At 41.3% G+C, this 17,429-nt stretch overlaps 4 protein-coding genes across 5 annotated transcripts; 1 reads left to right on the top strand and 3 right to left on the bottom strand.

Moving 5' to 3' along the window:
* Positions 1 to 153: 153 nt before the first annotated feature.
* On the top strand, positions 154 to 3,658 carry LOC103446289 (BES1/BZR1 homolog protein 3-like). Its single transcript, XM_008385372.4, has 2 exons — positions 154 to 774; positions 2,573 to 3,658. The coding sequence occupies exons 1-2, from the start codon at positions 556 to 558 to the stop codon at positions 3,347 to 3,349; spliced, it is 996 nt and encodes a 331-aa protein (XP_008383594.2). The 5' UTR covers positions 154 to 555; the 3' UTR covers positions 3,350 to 3,658.
* Positions 3,659 to 5,334: 1,676 nt separating this feature from the next.
* LOC103446290 (uncharacterized) lies at positions 5,335 to 9,745 on the bottom strand. Of its 2 annotated transcripts, XM_008385374.4 has the most exons (6): positions 8,859 to 9,745; positions 8,364 to 8,562; positions 7,056 to 7,910; positions 6,501 to 6,701; positions 6,012 to 6,207; positions 5,335 to 5,843 (listed from the first exon to the last, which is right to left on the bottom strand). In XM_008385374.4, exons 2-6 carry the CDS (start codon positions 8,475 to 8,477, stop codon positions 5,659 to 5,661), a joined length of 1,551 nt encoding a protein of 516 aa, XP_008383596.3. In that variant the 5' UTR covers positions 8,478 to 8,562; positions 8,859 to 9,745; the 3' UTR covers positions 5,335 to 5,658. The 2 variants fall into 2 exon arrangements, with proteins under 2 accessions (XP_008383596.3, XP_008383595.3); XM_008385373.4 differs by lacking the exon at positions 8,859 to 9,745 and having other exon boundaries at positions 8,364 to 8,741.
* Positions 9,746 to 11,094: 1,349 nt separating this feature from the next.
* Positions 11,095 to 12,760, bottom strand: LOC103446291 (uncharacterized). The gene has a single exon (XM_008385375.4). The coding sequence runs from the start codon at positions 12,319 to 12,321 to the stop codon at positions 11,455 to 11,457; it is 867 nt and encodes a 288-aa protein (XP_008383597.1). The 5' UTR covers positions 12,322 to 12,760; the 3' UTR covers positions 11,095 to 11,454.
* A 1,177-nt stretch (positions 12,761 to 13,937) lies between these two features.
* On the bottom strand, positions 13,938 to 14,993 carry LOC103446509 (uncharacterized). Its single transcript, XM_070806400.1, has one exon. It carries the CDS (start codon positions 14,991 to 14,993, stop codon positions 13,938 to 13,940), a length of 1,056 nt encoding a protein of 351 aa, XP_070662501.1.
* Positions 14,994 to 17,429: the final 2,436 nt, after the last annotated feature.

The following is a 17,429-nucleotide window of genomic DNA, read 5'->3' as shown; positions in this document are numbered from 1 at the left end:
CAAATACAATTATCATGACAAGCCTAATCATAACCTTATCCCCAATCCACCCCCACCCTCTCTCTCAAATTTCCCATTTTGCCCATCCCTGTCTTTATCATGTAATCACTCCTGCCTGGCTTTATTGGAACATCAAAATATAACTCTAGAAGCAAAGCGACCAAGTAAAATGCTGCTCATGATTCAAAACGACCCCGTATTCACTCGTAGCTGCCGCGAAAGTCCGAGGCCGTCACCCGCGACCTTAAAAAACCTAAACACGTGTTCAGCCCCTTGATTCCGGAGTCAGAACGAAAAGAAAAATCAAAAGAAAAGGAGTGGCACTCTTCGTAATTATTGTCCTTATCCAGGGGCTATTACATTCACCCACTGTATTTAGCTCGCCCTCCTCCAAAGCCCCCTGCTCTTCTCTTCTTTGTGTAATAAAACCGCTCGGTCTCCACCAAAAAGGGCCAATCCCGGTTCGCCGGCCAGTTCGCGCCACCGGTCCTCCCCACTTGCCGGTCGATCCGTTTGGTTCCCCGAGAAAATTAATCAGAAACGCTGAGCGACCGAATGATGACGTCGGGAACGAGAATGCCGACGTGGAAGGAGAGAGAGAACAACAAGAAGCGGGAGCGGCGGCGCCGGGCAATCGCCGCGAAGATCTACTCCGGGCTTCGGATGTACGGAAACTACAAGCTCCCGAAGCACTGCGACAACAACGAGGTCCTCAAAGCTCTCTGCAACGAAGCCGGCTGGACCGTCGAAGAAGACGGTACCACTTACCGAAAGGTGCACACACAATTCATCCCTCCCTCTCTCTCTCTTTCTCTCTAAATTTTCAAAGCATTTTCAGCTCGAATGCGCACGCTAGCAAATCTGCTCCGGCGCAGTTAAATTGCGCCGGCGGCGTTAGTAGATTGTTACCGATCCGGTTTTTCTTTTGTGCTTTTGAAAACTCTCGATTAAGGTAGCATAAGCGGCGGAGCTCGTGATTAGTCCGGTGCCGATCGTCGTGATCGACGGTTGAGATTGATTCGGTTGCTTGATTTCTTAGTCAATTAACTTAGCTACCGGCGCACGTTAGCTCGTGAACGCCGAGAGGGGTTGCGCGCACGGAGCACGAGGTTCTTCGAGATTCGCTTCTGCAGCTGCTTTCGATTTCTTTTCCGGAACACGATGAACTCAAAGACTCAGAGACCTGCAGACCTTTTTGTGTTCCCAAACTACCCTGCGAGACCGGGGAAACGACCTCCCCCGCGTACTCGACCATGTCGGCCGTTCGGGTTTCTCCAAGGGTAGTTTCGTCATTTGGCTTTTTTACCCACCGTCAACTTTCACATGGCTTTAATGCAACTGAATGTTCCTTCGACTTTTTTTATTTTTCATTTTTTATTTTTTTTATAAACTTCTTCTGAGAATCTGCAGATGCGAGTGAAAGTGAAAAGACCTTTTACTGCGGTAAACTTACCGTTCATCATGCACGAAAGTGCCACTTAACGCGCCTACACTCTCCGTTAGACTGTGAGGGCAGTTCGGTCTTTATACACCCAAATGGGTGCGACGACCAATGACTTTTATTTTATTTTATATTTTTGGAGTTATACGGCCTGTTTTCCGAGATTTGCGGGGCAATCGCCAGCAGTACTTTTCCGTTAGATTGAGAACATGGCATATCATGGTCTGTGGGCCGGTGCTCTCGCCCTTTTTTTAATCTCGGTGTTTATTTTAATAATTAGTTTTTTATTCAGAAAGTGGAATTTCGCTTAGCGATTAAAATATGAAACTTATTACATATGATTTAGTGGTATTTATCTTTATTTAGTTAGAAATTAACTCACGTAAGCGTTAGAGTTGATACTTGTTCTGATGGGTTCGATACCTAATTGTACTTAGCAATGTTGTGATGGATTACCTTCATTGTGGCACTGCGAGTGCATTGTATGCGACTTTGTAAATATCTTTATTTGACAAAAAAAAAAACATGGGTTTTAGCTATAAATGTGAACGCGACTGTGGCAGGAAAGCGTGTGCGGTGGGTTTTTTGAGATGGTGATGGAGAGGGAACATGTTGGGAGATGGCGTGTCGTGGAGGGGCCGTGTCACCAATATGCATCCGCTGTTTGACATTATTGCTGCCTCTTTTAATTGTGTCTTACTTCTGAATCTTGGTGCGATTAGTCAAATTACAAGCATGGCCTAAGTTTCCTATGCTTGTTGGACTAGGTCACCTCACGCGATGATTGCTATTGGAACATAGGATGTGAATCTCGAGTGTATGCAGGTTTTTTTCCCCGGCTACTAGCCAGATTGTAGTTTCATAAGACTTCATCATTAGTTCGATGCTTTTTCGAACTGGCAATGACTATGGAAGTGATGATTGTAGAACTATGCTCGTTTGTGTTATCCTTTGGTACAGAAAACATAGCTGTAAAGCGTAATCGATAAAGGACAAATCTTTCTGCTTCGATCAACTATTTTGTCTGTTCAAATTTAGGAAAACAATGAATGAAACACAGTTAATGTAGCATCTTTTCAGCACCATATTATGTTCTTTGTCTCACCCTACTTTATGTGTTCTTTGTTGTAGGGATGCAAACCCGTGGATCGCATGGACATAATGGGGGGTTCTACCTCAGCAAGTCCATGTTCATCGTACCAGCCAAGTCCCTGTGCATCCTACAATCCAAGTCCCGGCGCATCCTACAATCCAAGTCCTGCCTCATCTTCCTTCCCAAGTCCTGCCCGCTACCATGCAAATGAAAACGGTAATGCTGATGCGAATTCTCTGATCCCATGGCTCAAAACGCTCTCATCAGGCTCATCCTCTGCCACGTCCAAGCTCCCCCAATTCTTTGTTCAAGGGGGTTCCATAAGTGCTCCAGTCACCCCACCACTGAGCTCCCCAACTTGTCGAACTCCTCGAACCAAGAGCGACTGGGATGAAGCAGTGGCTGGCTCAAGCTGGGCAGGGCAGCATTACCCTTTCCTGCCTTCGTCCACCCCACCAAGCCCCGGTCGCCAGGGTCTGCCTGATTCAGGATGGCTTGCTGGACTGCAAATTCCTCAGAGTGGCCCATCATCCCCAACATTCAGCCTCGTCTCGAAAAACCCTTTTAACTTGAAGGAGGCTTTGTCAGGTGCAGGGTCTCGGATGTGGACTCCTGGGCAAAGTGGAACATGTTCCCCGGCCGTTGCTGCAAGTATTGATCACACTGGTGACATCCCAATGTCGGATGGGATGGCAGCGGAGTTTGCATTTGGCAGTAACACAACAGGATTAGTGAAGCCATGGGAAGGTGAGAGGATTGAGGAATGCGTATCAGATGATCTCGAACTTACGCTAGGGAGCACTCGGACCAGGTAAGTTGGAGGAACCGATTAGAGGCGAAATGGATCCAGCATTTGGAGAATTCCTCGACTTTACCGGCTTTGTTTGTTAAGGACTTACGTTGGCGTTGAAGATAGAGCGGTTTGAGCGAATAGGGTTAGAAGATAATTGTGTGCGAGTCTCTTGATTGAGATTCTTGCGAAGTTTCGACTTCATTTCTGCTGGGTGTTTCAGTTGATGAGTTAGTAGTACAGAGAGTAGGAGCCTTCCTTCTGTTAACAAAAGAGGACTAAAAGTTAAATTATAAATAGTTCATGGTGGTGTTTTTTTGCCCCTTCTTTTAAATTCATTCCTTATCAAAATTTTCTTATCATTTGGAAGGATTGATACATTTCCATGTTTGTTTGTTTGGTTTCGGATTTTCGATTTATCATTGAATCGGATTTCAGATGTGAAATGCATCATGTATCGATATCAGTTGCGTTCGTAAAAAATTATGAAGATTTTACAATGTAAGTGGGTATATTAACTCATTTAGATTTAGTCGAAATTAAAGAAAAATATCTCAAAAAAAAAAAAAAACTCGAAAGTTTAAAATCTGCAATGAGTTCTGACACATTTCTGTTTTGAATCGGTAAGTATCATCATTCATTGTTTTCCTATATCTCGACGATATAAAGTAAAGTTTGCATTTCAACCCTTTCCATATTTCCATATTGATCCTTGATTTTTTGCATATCTCAACAAAAAATATCGACAATTTCATAGATATTTTAAACACTAATCTCTGATCTCAACAAGTGACATAACAAGTTTCCCAACTGTTCGGGTAGGAAATCTGGCTGGTGGGCGTTCTTGGCTCGAGCACACAGCTCCCCGAGGAGTTAGCACTTTGGTTGATTGTCAAGCTCCTGCTTGTCACAATATTGCAAGAGGAGAACAAAGTTAGTTCTGAAGGGTGCATTTGTGGGGCCTTAGGTGTAGGCTTTGAGGCTCGCAATCAAAACCAACTAGGTGCTTAGGCGTGCCATTGCCATCTCTGTATGGCAAATGTAGAACAAGTGTGTTTTAAGCCGATTATTTGCGTCCCAAGTTATTTCTGACTTCTTGTTTATTAAAGGATTGTTGTAGATAGGTTAAGTCTACATTAAGTTCTTTTCTATGCCTTGAGATCAAGGACTTTTAGTTATCTTGTATGCTCGAGGGGTGAAGGTTCAGATATGATCAAGTCATCAGTTTAATTCATTCCAATTCTTGAGAAAACCACTAAGTGAACAAGATCTGAAAACTGATGGGGCTTTGGGTCATCAAAGGACTGGAAATAACTTGAATATAAATTAGGGAATACATTATAACACTAGATATGTTAATTGAAAGACAAAAACAAAGAAAGTCAGGCAAGATTTCACCTTGTCGGGTAAGGTTAAACGTCTTGAGGTCTCTTATCTTTGCAGTTTACAAAAGGATTGAGTAGTAAAGGAGATGACTGGAAACGAGTTTATACACGAGGGATCGATACTACATCATTTAGGAAAAGGTAGCAGAGCTTTTACATAGACAAAAATGTTTTTCTAAGGAAATCTAAGGCTAAAAGGGTGTAGAGTCTGGACAAAGCACGACTTTATGGGTATTTGCTTGGATGAGAGACAAGTTGTTTGTTTATTTGTTTGATTGATTGAATGTCTTGTCTTTGGGCCACCTTCCTCATTTTATAAAGGAATTAGTCCGACTGTCTGTAGCTTTGTTCTTGCCCGAAAGCAATTGAAAGGTAGTGACTCGTCATTATTTTACCTGTATTGCCACTGAAAAGTATTTTTGGGCTGAGAGTAGGTTGATTTTCATCAGTTGTCACTTCTCTTGTAAACACCTAGCCTTTGCATTAATGGGAGAGCGCCAATTGGTCTTGAGATGGACAGCCTGGGCTTGGTGCTGGGCTTTGAGCGAAACTCTTCTTATTGAACTCCTTTGGGCTTTCTCTCCTCTAAGCCCAAAGTTAAATATTAACACAAACATCCACAAAATACTACTTTTGCTGATTTCTTTTGTAAAGAAATACTGTTTCTGTAAGTTTTGGCTTTCTCCAAAATAAATGTTACATTTACAGAGAGAAAATGACAAGGCATGGTTTATATACAGTGGCTCCTAATAAGGAACATTTTTCGCCCCTCCCTTGCAATGGCCCCCGCGTACACGGTAAGTCCCAGAAAATGTTTTTCATGGGCAAAGAATGGCAGCAACGAACCTTCATCATTGGAAAGCTTCAGGGCATATATGCACATAATGTACAAACTTCAACGATTTGTTTCCCCATGATCACCCGGCAATCTTCAGCGAATGATTTGGGGTCACTGCTCGATCTTCTGATATAGGTCTGCAAGAGCACGATAGAGAGTAGAAGCGGCGGGGGGTTGGGGCAACGAGCCAAGAAGAACATTTGATGCAGTTATTGACTGGCTGCCATAAAATCGAGAATTCACCTTCGTGCGGGTGGTTACAATACTACCTTCCAGTGAGCATCCAACAAACGCACCTGCAAATCGAAATGATTGGTACGATTATAAGGAAACCACTCAAAATGGAAGATGAAGAAAAAGAAAAATGCAAGAAACTACAGATAAAACATCGTGATGCTGATGTATGCTACGTAGGTAATTGAAATGGTATAAGGTGAGACATAAAAAATGCATATGAAAAGCACCTTTACTACAGCTGTATGTATAACAAGCAGAGTAACCGCCATCTCCGGCTCGAACATCAGCTTCAGCTGCCCTTCCAACAACACCGACTGCAGCACTCAAACCGGCTCCTACTGATACATGCACATTGCCACTGAATGTCTTTACAGCTTCACTTGTTCTCAAAATAATGATAAAGTCTGTCAACTCCCCTCCAGCCTGCAACCAAAAAGGAGGCATGAGGATGGAGTTTTTAAATCCTTAGAAAAATGCAAAACACATGCTGATTTTGAATTGGAATTCGGGAATAAGGACCCAATTTAAAATAGACATAGACAACACAAAAAAATTTCTAAAATGGTAAGTAATTATTTTCTGAAAACTGCTTAATCTTAATGATGTTCCTCCATTTTACTAAACCTTAAGTGTATACTGAATGCAGGTATGAACCGGCTATCTCTGTCATAGTGGTTGCTAATTGTAAGACCAGAGATACAGTGAAATAATCGTACCTGCGCACCCCAACCTATACCGAATGTAGAAACAGCAGATGGTGGAGACCAAGAGCCATCTTCTCTACGAGCAATCACAACTCCTGTACCGATATTGTAGGTAACCATAGCTCCAACTTTCACAGTAGTGATTATTGCAAGGCCTTTTGCTTGTCTCAGAATGGAATCTGGAATCGACTTCTCAGGCTTTAGTGAACATACCTGAGGCAATTAATTCCATGAGCAGCATTTATAGAAAACTCAAGAACGTTAGGAAGACAATGTCATTCAAAATTTATGAATACATGTTAATATCCTACAAATAACGATATTCACGAATTCTCCAACCGTCGTTTATCATCCATGCTGGGCAAAATTGTAGCCCACATTTATTTAAGTCAGACAAGAAAAATATAAGGCCTAAGCAAACATAGTCACTAAGATATTGGGCTTTCTTGATGCAATTAGAACAATAAGGCAAAAGCCTTTTGAGGCAAAACCGTAGCTAACTGGCTATTAAAACAGCAAGCATCAAAATATTATTTGTTCAACAGTAATGACACTTAAGACTCTTACCTTCTTATAAACACGAATTGCATTTGCTGCCTTATATATCTCATACTCCATGGAGTGTCCCCAAGGAATATTAATCCATGACCTCAAAGTACTAAGGTCTGTAAGATCTTGGGTTGGAACCTGGGCAGCATGGCTTACTTGGTCCATTAAGTATGGTTGGACAGACTCTAGTCGTACACAGCATACATCACAGACTCGTTGGGGATCTGCAACACGGAACTTTGCCGGCATCAAACTCCTTCCCTTAGAACAGTCACCACAAAATATTCCTCCACAAAACCGACAGTGATGCCTAGAACACATGATTGGATGAAAGTGCACACCACAAAGCATACAAGAAGATGCAGAACTATCGGCCAACCATTTTGGTGGGTCGGCTTCAATGAGTTCTCTTACATTAGCAAAATTTGCATCTGTGAGTGTTTGGGCCATTTCTTTCCACGCTTGATCAAGGAGATTACCTGACATCCACGAAAGTTTACATCCGTACGTATCAGCTGAAGCTAATGAACCTACTTTCCCACGGGCTGCAAGCAACATTTCTACCATCACATCCCACATAGTCAGCTCCTTCTCTTCCCCAATGCACTGGAACCAACCCATGTCACTCTCGGGAAGGTATCCCCCATTAGAGTAGAAACCTTTGCCCCACTCATCATGCTCAGCTTCCCACATAGGCGGAACAGAAACAGGTATCCAAACCCCCGTTTCTTCAGAAAGTGGAGCTTCATAATAGAAGTATTTTCTTTGCTCCCCATTCTCCTTCCCATGAACCTCAGAGTCACATTCTCCAGATTCTGTCACTATTCGATCATCATTATGCTTCTGCTCTCCGTGATTATCAACTCCATCATTCTGTGATCCACAAAACAGCACCAGTTAGCGTTTCATGTATCCAATTTCGAATAGATTCAAACGTTCAATTCAATAAGTAGCGCACCACAAGCACATAGCAATATTTACAGGCAGCAAAATCAAAACCTAAAATTATCAGAAAGACCCAGTCACTATATTATTTTCATAGAAACCCTAAAATTAAAACCACGAAAAACCACCGAAAGACTGTAACTTTCCCATCTCTCCGAATTGAATTTTACTTCCGAACCACGAAAAGGAACCCTAAATCCTAACTGTTTTCACACCTGAGGCAATACCAACTAAATTTTGGGACTTCATATCAACGAATATCAAGATATACACAGAGCGTAGGATCAAATCCCAAAATTGAATAGAAAACTTAAACACACACTATCAAACAACATTAAAAAAAACCCAATTCAATTTAAACCAATAGAGAATTGAAATTACCGGCGGAGAATGGAAATTCGAGCGGAGGGTGCCTCCCTGAAGTGAAAAATCCGAAACCCCAGAAGCCAAATCGTCGGCCTCAACCTCAGAATTCAGTTTGCGGGGACCGTCCATTAGTTTAATCAAATCAAGCTTCGATTTTTAATCTCTATGTTATTCGTGGGCATATACTGATCATCAAGGAAAATCGCAACGGATTCTGCTGCCAGGATGAAGAAATTAGGAGGGAGAGAAATCGAAAATTAATAAATTAAATTTGATTGGGAAAGCATAGAAAAACAATAGGATTGAAAATGGTTAAAGAGTAGAAGAAGGAGGAAGAAGCTGTATTGTCGTGTAGGTCAGTCTTCCTCTCTTAAACGTTTCCTCCTCTCTATTAATTCCGGGTTTTATTTCTGTTAATATACTTCTATTTAATTAATAATTATTTTTATGGAAAATAAATAATAAATAATAAATAATTATTATTTACAAGGTAGTGTTCTTGCTTCTTACATCCCCGCGAGCGAACCGGCAGCAGAGAGTCCGAGGCAGCGACTCACCATCTATGGCAACCGAGTCTCGCGGTCCGAGTTCTAAAGCCGCGAGCTTTATCCTGGTCCTGGTCCTCTTAGCTACTCTGTACAGCTCGTGCCACGGTGCCGAGTCTCGGATCCGTCCGGGTCTCGAGCTGTCGGGCAGCCAAAGGAGGAACAACGGCGGCGATCAGAGTCAGATCCAGAACTGCAACGACATGTCGTCGGAATCGCAGTGCTCCCGCAACCCCAAGTGCCGGTGGTGCCGCAGCGACGTCCTCAACGACATGTGCTTCCCGAAGCTCGAGGCTTTGCGGTTGCCACTTCAGGTCTTCACTTGCAAAATTGACTACTCCCGACTCAACAGAAATCATCAGTAAGCTTTGAGTTGATTGATTGAAGTCATTTGCTTTTCAATTCTTTTTGGCTTTGATCTAAGTGTTTAGTTTTGTTGAGTTGAGTACTGAATTCTGCAACTGCATACTGCGTCTTGTGATCTGTAAATGATGTTTTGTGAAATGAAATTGCTTCTGTTCTTCGATTGAAGATCTGAGTCTTGATGGGATGTGATTGAAATTGTGATTGTTGTGGATTAGAAGATTGTGGTTTTGCTCATTGAAGAATTGGGATTGGTGGCGATTTTCGCACTCTCATTTTCTCGATTTGCACTCTCGTCCAACGTGGTTTTGCGCTTTGGTAAATGAGCAAACGGAAGGAGAATCAAAGCGTAAAGACAAGGGGAGGGGTGCAAACGGAGAAAATGAGAGTGCGAAAGTCGCTACTCTTCGGATAATAAGGAAGTTTGAGTTGTAAGGTAATGTTATACTTGGAAAGAGATCGAGACACATTTTGTTGAGTTTTGTGAATGTTTTCATACGGAGGATTCTATAAGTAACTAGGAAGATAAATTACGTAAGGACTTTGCTATAGAAAAGATCCCTTCAAGTGTAGGGCAATCGGGTTTTGGAATCTTTGGTTGTCACAACTCCCCGCCCGGACATGTTTGAGGGTTATTTATTTAGTTGACAAAATTTTCTGTGAAGCCAATCAAAATTTGAACCCTGCAACCTCAGCCTGTAGTAGCACCACTCTGAATAGGAGTTGGTGTATGTTTGCCCCACTAAGGCATGCCATAGGTTGTCCTACAAGTCATGTGTGGGCGATACGATTGTTTTGTAGTTCTGTATGTACTCGGCGACTTGAGGGGCAAGAAGCTGAAAAACAGTTCCAATAGATCCCGGTGTATTTGTATTTTAAGGTGAATTATAAATGAGGTCGGAAATGAGGAATGGTGGTATATATCTTCACTGAGAAATCTTGGATATGGTGGTAGTATTGGCGTGTTTCGTTTCATCTTATTATTGGTTTGTTGTACCACTTCGAAAACTTATTCGGTTTGTTGTAGAGCTGAATGCTAAGAACAAGGAAAACAAAAACGAATAGAGATTCGTTTGCTCGAACGAAGCTTAGATCCTCTGCTTTGGCCCTTACCCTCAAAGACGTAGTGATGATAGACCTAAATAACAGCACAGGAAATGTGGGGTTTGGCATTAAATCCCGGGATTCCATAGAGCTAAATTGCAGGGCAAGAGTGGATTTTGTAACAAAAATCTTTGCTTCCTAAAATATAGGCCCTAAAAATGCGAAATGGAGACAAAAATTGCATGATTGCAGTCCCACATAGTACTCAGTAGCAAGATTTATTACATTCATCTCTATTTCGTGTTCTTATTTTATTTGAGCGATATTTAGGGGGTGTATTCAATTGAGATTTTGAGAGATTTTAATTCTTTTAATCAAAATTTTAGGGGGTGTATTCAATCAAAATTTTAAGTGATTCTCTGAAATTCAAGGTGTATTCAATTAGAATTTTAAGATAATTTATTAAAATCCTTAGAAATCCGGGTGTATTCAATTAGGATTTTAAAGAAATTTATAACATTCTAGGTTTATTCAATTAGAAATTGATTCTAAAGAATTTGAGAAAGTTAAGGAATTTGAGAGATTTCATAGTGTATTTTAAGCATATATCTCACATTTTCCCATGAGATTTCAAAGGAATTGAAGATTTTATATGAAATCTCTACAAATCAATTAAACTTTATAAAAATCCATTAAAATCTCTCAAATTCTCAATTGAATACACCCCCTTAAGGTCGAATTTCGGTGTAGATAGTGGTAACACGATGCCTAAGCCATAACACTGCAACAAGAAATGAGTGAAGGATTTTGGTACCGAAACACTGCAAGAAAATGATTGGAAGTGTGTACCATGTCACAAGTTAGCCCAAACACACACAAATGTTGAAGATTTCGATTGCGTGTCTTGAGCGGACGAGTGACGTACACATCCACCTAAGAATCTCTCAAACATTGCAGCAAGAAATGATGATCAAGATTCAATCTTTAAGCAATGCACAATTATAAATGACTGAGCAACTGAGCTGTGAGCTGAGAGCTGAGTATACAATTCAAGCCAAATCTGGTGAAAAAAGAAGAGTCCCGTTGAACAATGCTTGTTCAACTTCAACAAAACAAACTCGACGGAAAATGAATCCCGTTGAGTCAAACGACATTCACACTGCTTCGCCGTCTTTCGATCCACCGCCGTCTCTGCCGCCAGTGCTGCCAAGAAATTTCTTCACAGCGTCCCTCATATCTTCACAGTCCAACCCTTCGAAGAACTCCACCAACCTCCCCAGCTCCCGGTCCTCCATGTCGTCCACAAACGGACGGACCGGAACGGCATTGTCCGGTTGAAAGACGTACGAATTGGGATTGTCGTCCACAATCACGACCCGGCTCAAGTCCCTCCCCAACCCGGACAAGTCCTTCACGAACTTCCCGTCCACTTCTTTACAGGCGTCCCGATATAGCCGGTGTGAAATCACCCGTTTCTGGTCCAACCGGTCCAGCACCAGCGACGCGTACTCTCTCAACCCCGCCGTGAATACCACCACCTCGTACTTCGCCCCTAACTTCCCCAACAACTCGTCCACTCCGGGACGCTTACGAACATAAAAGTTCATCTCGATTCCGTCGATCCTCGGGCGCACTATGAAATCGAACTTCTCCGGCGGCGGGTCGGCCTGTGCGTGCACCAAGGTCTCATCCAGGTCGAGAAACACCGTCATCTTCTCCGGAGAGAGCAGCGGCGTAAGCGGTGGCTCGAACAAGAGCTTGCGACAGAGCGGGTTTCCCGATCCGGGTTCAGATTCCGTCTCCGCCTCGTGGACTTGGGCTTTCTTGAGGATCTTGAAGCCCCTGTGGCGGTTCGGCGTGCCGATTCTCGCAAGTTTCGCGAAGAGCTTGACGAGGCGGCGGGGGCAATCGAAGAGGGAGGCTAACATTGCGGAGGAGGCCGCGACTGCCTCCTTCTTGGCAGAGGACTTTCCGCGATTGCGTCGCCTGTTGGCATTCTTCTTCACAATCTTGGACACCATTTCCTCAAAATTCAATTTCTTGCTTTCCCAATTACTTCTGCGAAATCTTGATGAGAGAAAGCAAGAGACTTTATAAGAGAAATCAAGAGAGAGAAGCAGAAATAGAGAGAGAGAGAGGTGGGGTTTTGAAATGAAATGGTGTGTGGGGAGTTTGGGGGAGTTTTTAAACTTTAGGTTCGGTGTAACGGTCGTCAGTGTAGGTTCGGGTCCGAAGCAGAGGCTAAGTGGGTTTATTTTGAAGGGGGAGCGGTGGTCGTTGGTTTGATTCGGGGGCTTGGCTGGCTGCCAAATCTGTTTTTCTTCTTTTCATTTTGAGAGAACCTTCTATATTTGTTCTTTCCTTGGATGAGGAAGCTTCTGTATTTGTTAGAAGAAAGGCAATATTGGTGAGATCGAACCAGTACTAGAGTGCATAAGCATGATTATTTTTCGTCAATGTAATAAAAAACCATCTACATAAGCTGTATTTGTTGGGTGATAATGTATTGCAATTATTAATTTTTAATTAACCAATAACTCAAAAGAAAATCAATTGTACGAGGTATGAAATCAGTACATGGGAATAAGATATGGAAAATTATTTTCCAAATATATACCTTAAGGAAAGGGTTCTCAATTTTTACTATTAAAATTTTTTTTAAAAAAATACTAGTTGGGGTGCCAACTTCATATTGAATTTCATCCCTTCATATTATGATTTTTAAATTTTAATTCATAGATTATATTGAATTTTTAAAATTTTATCCTTTCAAATATTATTCTCTTAAACTATTAGTCATATAAAAAATTATTGAGGCATTGTACCATAAAAATTGAGGCACAAAACGTTTTAGCCTGGTAACATTGAAATTTCAACATTAACAAATCGGTAAATGGTTTCATATTGATTTTTATTTTTTATTTTTTTTTTGTAACGATAAACTATGAATGGAGACCTTAATATACTTGAGATCATTCATATTCAATGTGGAGCAGACTCCACAACTAATTCGAGTTTCTTGCAACAAAATATTTGGAGATCCCTTTTTTGTCGGTCTAACATGAAGAATCGTATGGTTCGATAAAAATACCAAGAAAATAGGATTTTTTATTTTGTTGTTGATTTCTTGAAAGAGGGGATTGTTGAGTTTTCATAAGATGTTGACAGGATGGTTATGGAAAATGTTGTAAATTTGTGTATTATATATTGAGTCACATAAGTATTGTTTTTAAAACGCATTTTAAGCTAGAAAAACGTAGTGAGAACAGAGTTCTCAAAATTCTTTGAACGTCCTACCCAAAATTTTAGGAAGTTTATATAGTATGGAGAAATTACCAATATAATAGGTTTTATGAGAGTTTTTTTTTAAGAGTAATGCTAGGGAGACTAAATTTAGAGACTAAAATTGCAAACTAAATGATGTGTCACTAATAGAAATGAGCATATCTATCAACGCTTAAGTAATAAATCAATCATCAACTTTTATGTTCTTTAGTTTCCAAAATTTAGTCTCTAAATTAAGTCTTCCTAGCCTTACTTTTTTTGTTTTTTTAACTTTGCAACATCGATTAAATATCGTGAGTAATTAGAAACAAAACTAAAAAAAAACACTCTTGCTAATTAAATTTCAATATTATTAGAAAAAAGTGTGGACTGATGCTCTGCGAAAGCACATTACATGAAGAAGTAACAGAAACAAACAGAACATCACCACCATCCTCGTCCGAAACTCCAAAATGGGAATTCCAAAAGGCTGAAATTTACGTCGACTCGTGATTTCCCGCGCTTTTGATGAAACGATCAGCACCGGAAGCTTCCACGTGGCGTCCATCAACTCCAACTCCAACTCCAACCCATCACCATCGTCGGCACCGTCGTCGTCATCAGATGATGAAGTTATCGACTCGTGATATCCAACAAACCGCCTCACGGCGTCCCTAATGTCGTCACAACTGCGAGTCTCCTCGTCCTCGAAGAACTCCAGCACCCTCCTCAACTCCCGGTCCGCCACGTCGTCCACAAAAGGCCGGATTGGGACCGCGTTCTCCGGCTGGAAGCAGTACGCGTTGGGATTGTCGTCGACGATCACCAGTCGGCTCAGGTCCCTCCCCAATCCGGATAAGTCCTTCACGAACCTACCATTTATCTCCGTACACGTGTCCCTGTAGAGACGGTGTGATATCACCCGCTTCCGGTCCAGCCGGTCTAGCACCAGCGTTGCGTACTCGCGCAACCCGGCCGTGAACACAACCACCTCGTACTTGTTCCCTAATTTCTCCAAAAACTCGTCCACGCCGGGACGCTTCACGACGTAGAAAGTCATGATTTTGCCGCGAATCTTCGGCCGTACGACGAAGTCAAATTTCTTGGGCGGCGGGCCCGTCACGGAATGGACCAGTGTCTCGTCGAGATCAAGGAACACGGTCCGCTTCTCCGGCGAAGTCAGCGGTGGGAGCGGACGGCGTTCTTTGGTTAATTCGGATTCGGGTTGGCCCTCTCGGGTTTGTCTTTTTTGAATGAACTTAAATCCTTTATTGAAGCCAATGCGGGTCAGCACGATAGAGGAGGCAGCAGCAGCTGCAGCCTTTATAACTGAGCAGTTGTGGCGGTGGCGCCGCCTTATGCCGCGACAGCGGTTGATGGACATTGGATTTATGTCGATTGCGGCTTTCTTCAAGATCTTGCACACCATTTTCTTTTGGTTTCTAGACCTCGGAAGCAAGGGTTAAACGCTACTTTTTTTTCCCCGGAATTGATCGCTCGAGTCTTCTGAATTCAAGGTGAGAGAATTTGAAATGAAATGTTGGAGAAGTTGGATTTAGTAAGAAATGGAGTGGAGAGATTTTTAAAATGTTTGGTTCGATGTAACAATCGATAGTGAAGGTTAGAACCGAAGCCTATGTGAGGTTTGAGTTTGTTTTAGCTGCGGTTATTTTGTTCGGAGATAATTGGTTTGTTTTAAGTTACGAGATTTTGCATGCATGGTTTGGTTATTACAGTTAACCGTCTAGGGTTTTAGTTTCGTAGTGAAGCTATATATCACTACCAAGTCTAACAAATTAAGTACCTAGTAATCATCCCAATTCGCCTTCCATACTTTTTGGTTTCTTTTTATTCTTTCTTTGAATTCCTTTAGAGCAAGTCCACCGGGAGTGGATAGCTCGGCACCCAGCCAATTCTCTCTAGCCCAGTCCAAGCCATCCCATAGGCCGGCCCAAAATGTGCTGAGCCAAGGCCAGGCCTATGTGACGTCACATGCCGTTTAAATTTTTTTTTTTTTTGCGCCAGGCACGTGGAAAACACGCATGCGTGGTCGCAACTGGCCGACAACGTCACAGAGGCGGGGCCCACTGTGCAAGCGCACTATAAGGTTCCGGCGTGGGGGCATGTGGCTCCTCTTTGTCCGTTGGATTTCCAACGGTAAAAAAAATTTGAAATTTAAAATTAATGGCTACTGACGTGGCACAATGAGGACAGTTCGATTTTCAGATCAACGGTCTAGATTTTTCAGCCAATTTAAAAAAAAAATTAAAATGTCAGAAATTAATAATAATTTTTTATAAAGTCAGAAATTAAAAATAATAATATTTTAATAAATTTGACTAGGCTATTTTTTAGGGGTGGAGATGCATTTGGCCTATTACTGTGTATTAGGGTCTATCACTGTTCACTGAGTGAATTAAATGGGCTGAGTGTTGGCGCATTTTTTGAGGGGTAGACTTGCTCTTAACACCATTTGTTTTCATGAGTAACCAAAATCAAAACCGAGAACTATCCCATCAGAATATAATTGAAGGCAATTAACACCCCTCAACATCGAGTTCAAATTTTCTACACCCATTTTGTATGTGACATCTTTGTGGCTTCTCTAACTTTTTGACACTTGTTCCATAATGTAACACCATTTAACTGGTGAAAATTAAATAGTGTTAAGTTTTGTGACATGTGTAAGAAAAGTAGCTAGAAGAGTTTTATTTCATAATGTATACTTTTTTATTCCCTAGATATACATGTCATAATATATACTTTTTTATTTCATAATGGAATCAATTTGGTACAAGTATTCCCTAAGTGAGTAAGTAGATGAAAATGAAGTTTGTTTGTACCATACTTGACCAATCCCGAAACTACTGAGTACTGGTCAACGTTATACCGTCAAGGACCCAGAAGAGTTTCCCTCCAACCAGGAGGCCAATCACAGCGCGACATGTGTCAACATCAGAAGCCAATCACAACACGACACGTGTCAATGTTAGAATGAAACTAGAAACTCTTTTCTATAAATAGAGATCATTCTCTCACAATATGTCCTAATGTCATTTGTACTAAATCATTCACTAGTACTCACTAAAGGAGAGCTTGAACCTATGTACTTGTGTAAACCCTTCACAATTAATGAGAACGCCTCTACTCTGTGGACGTAGCAAATCTGGGTGAACCACGTACATCTTGTGTTTGCTTCCCTGTCTCTATCCATTTACATACTTATCCACACCAGTGACCGGAGCAATCTAGCGAAGGTCACAAACTTAACACTTTCTGTTGTACCAAAGTCCTCACTGATTTTGTGTATCAACAAAGTTGCTTGACGATAATGGATCAAAGGGAGTAAACCACAAAAAAAGTGTTTATGAAAATTAAAGGATTAGGCGAGTTAAAAACTACACATAAAACTTGATCGTCGAACTATAATAATAGTCTTACTCTCTTATTTGTGTAAAACAGAAAGAAAGAATCAAGTAAAAAATACAACATTTGCTATTATATTGTTGATTTCTTAAGCTAAAAATACCTTTTTTTAAGAGAAATATTACAAGTCAACTTTTATCTAGGTAGAAAATTGTTAAATCAAATAACCATAATTATTTCATTCATATTCTCCATGATTATATTTATGTATTTACTCTCTCAATTTTACCTTAGTTTTATTTATTTCATTTGTGGGCAGCTGGACAGCAAAAAGAACCGAGCTTCGGCCACAAGTGTTCTGGGCTTTGCATGTTAAGCCTTGTAAACAAGGCCATCATTTGGACTCCCCCGACATAACATTTCTATGAATGAAACTTTATACCCAAAGGTCCCAAGAATGAAAACGAATTAGCACTTAAATGATGATATTAATAGCCAT

This window comes from Malus domestica, chromosome 10 (assembly GCF_042453785.1).
Source record: "Malus domestica chromosome 10, GDT2T_hap1".
Classification (NCBI taxonomy): domain Eukaryota; kingdom Viridiplantae; phylum Streptophyta; class Magnoliopsida; order Rosales; family Rosaceae; genus Malus; species Malus domestica.
The sequence above is the reverse complement of the archived record's forward strand: the minus strand, read 5'-3'. Positions and strand labels throughout refer to the sequence as shown.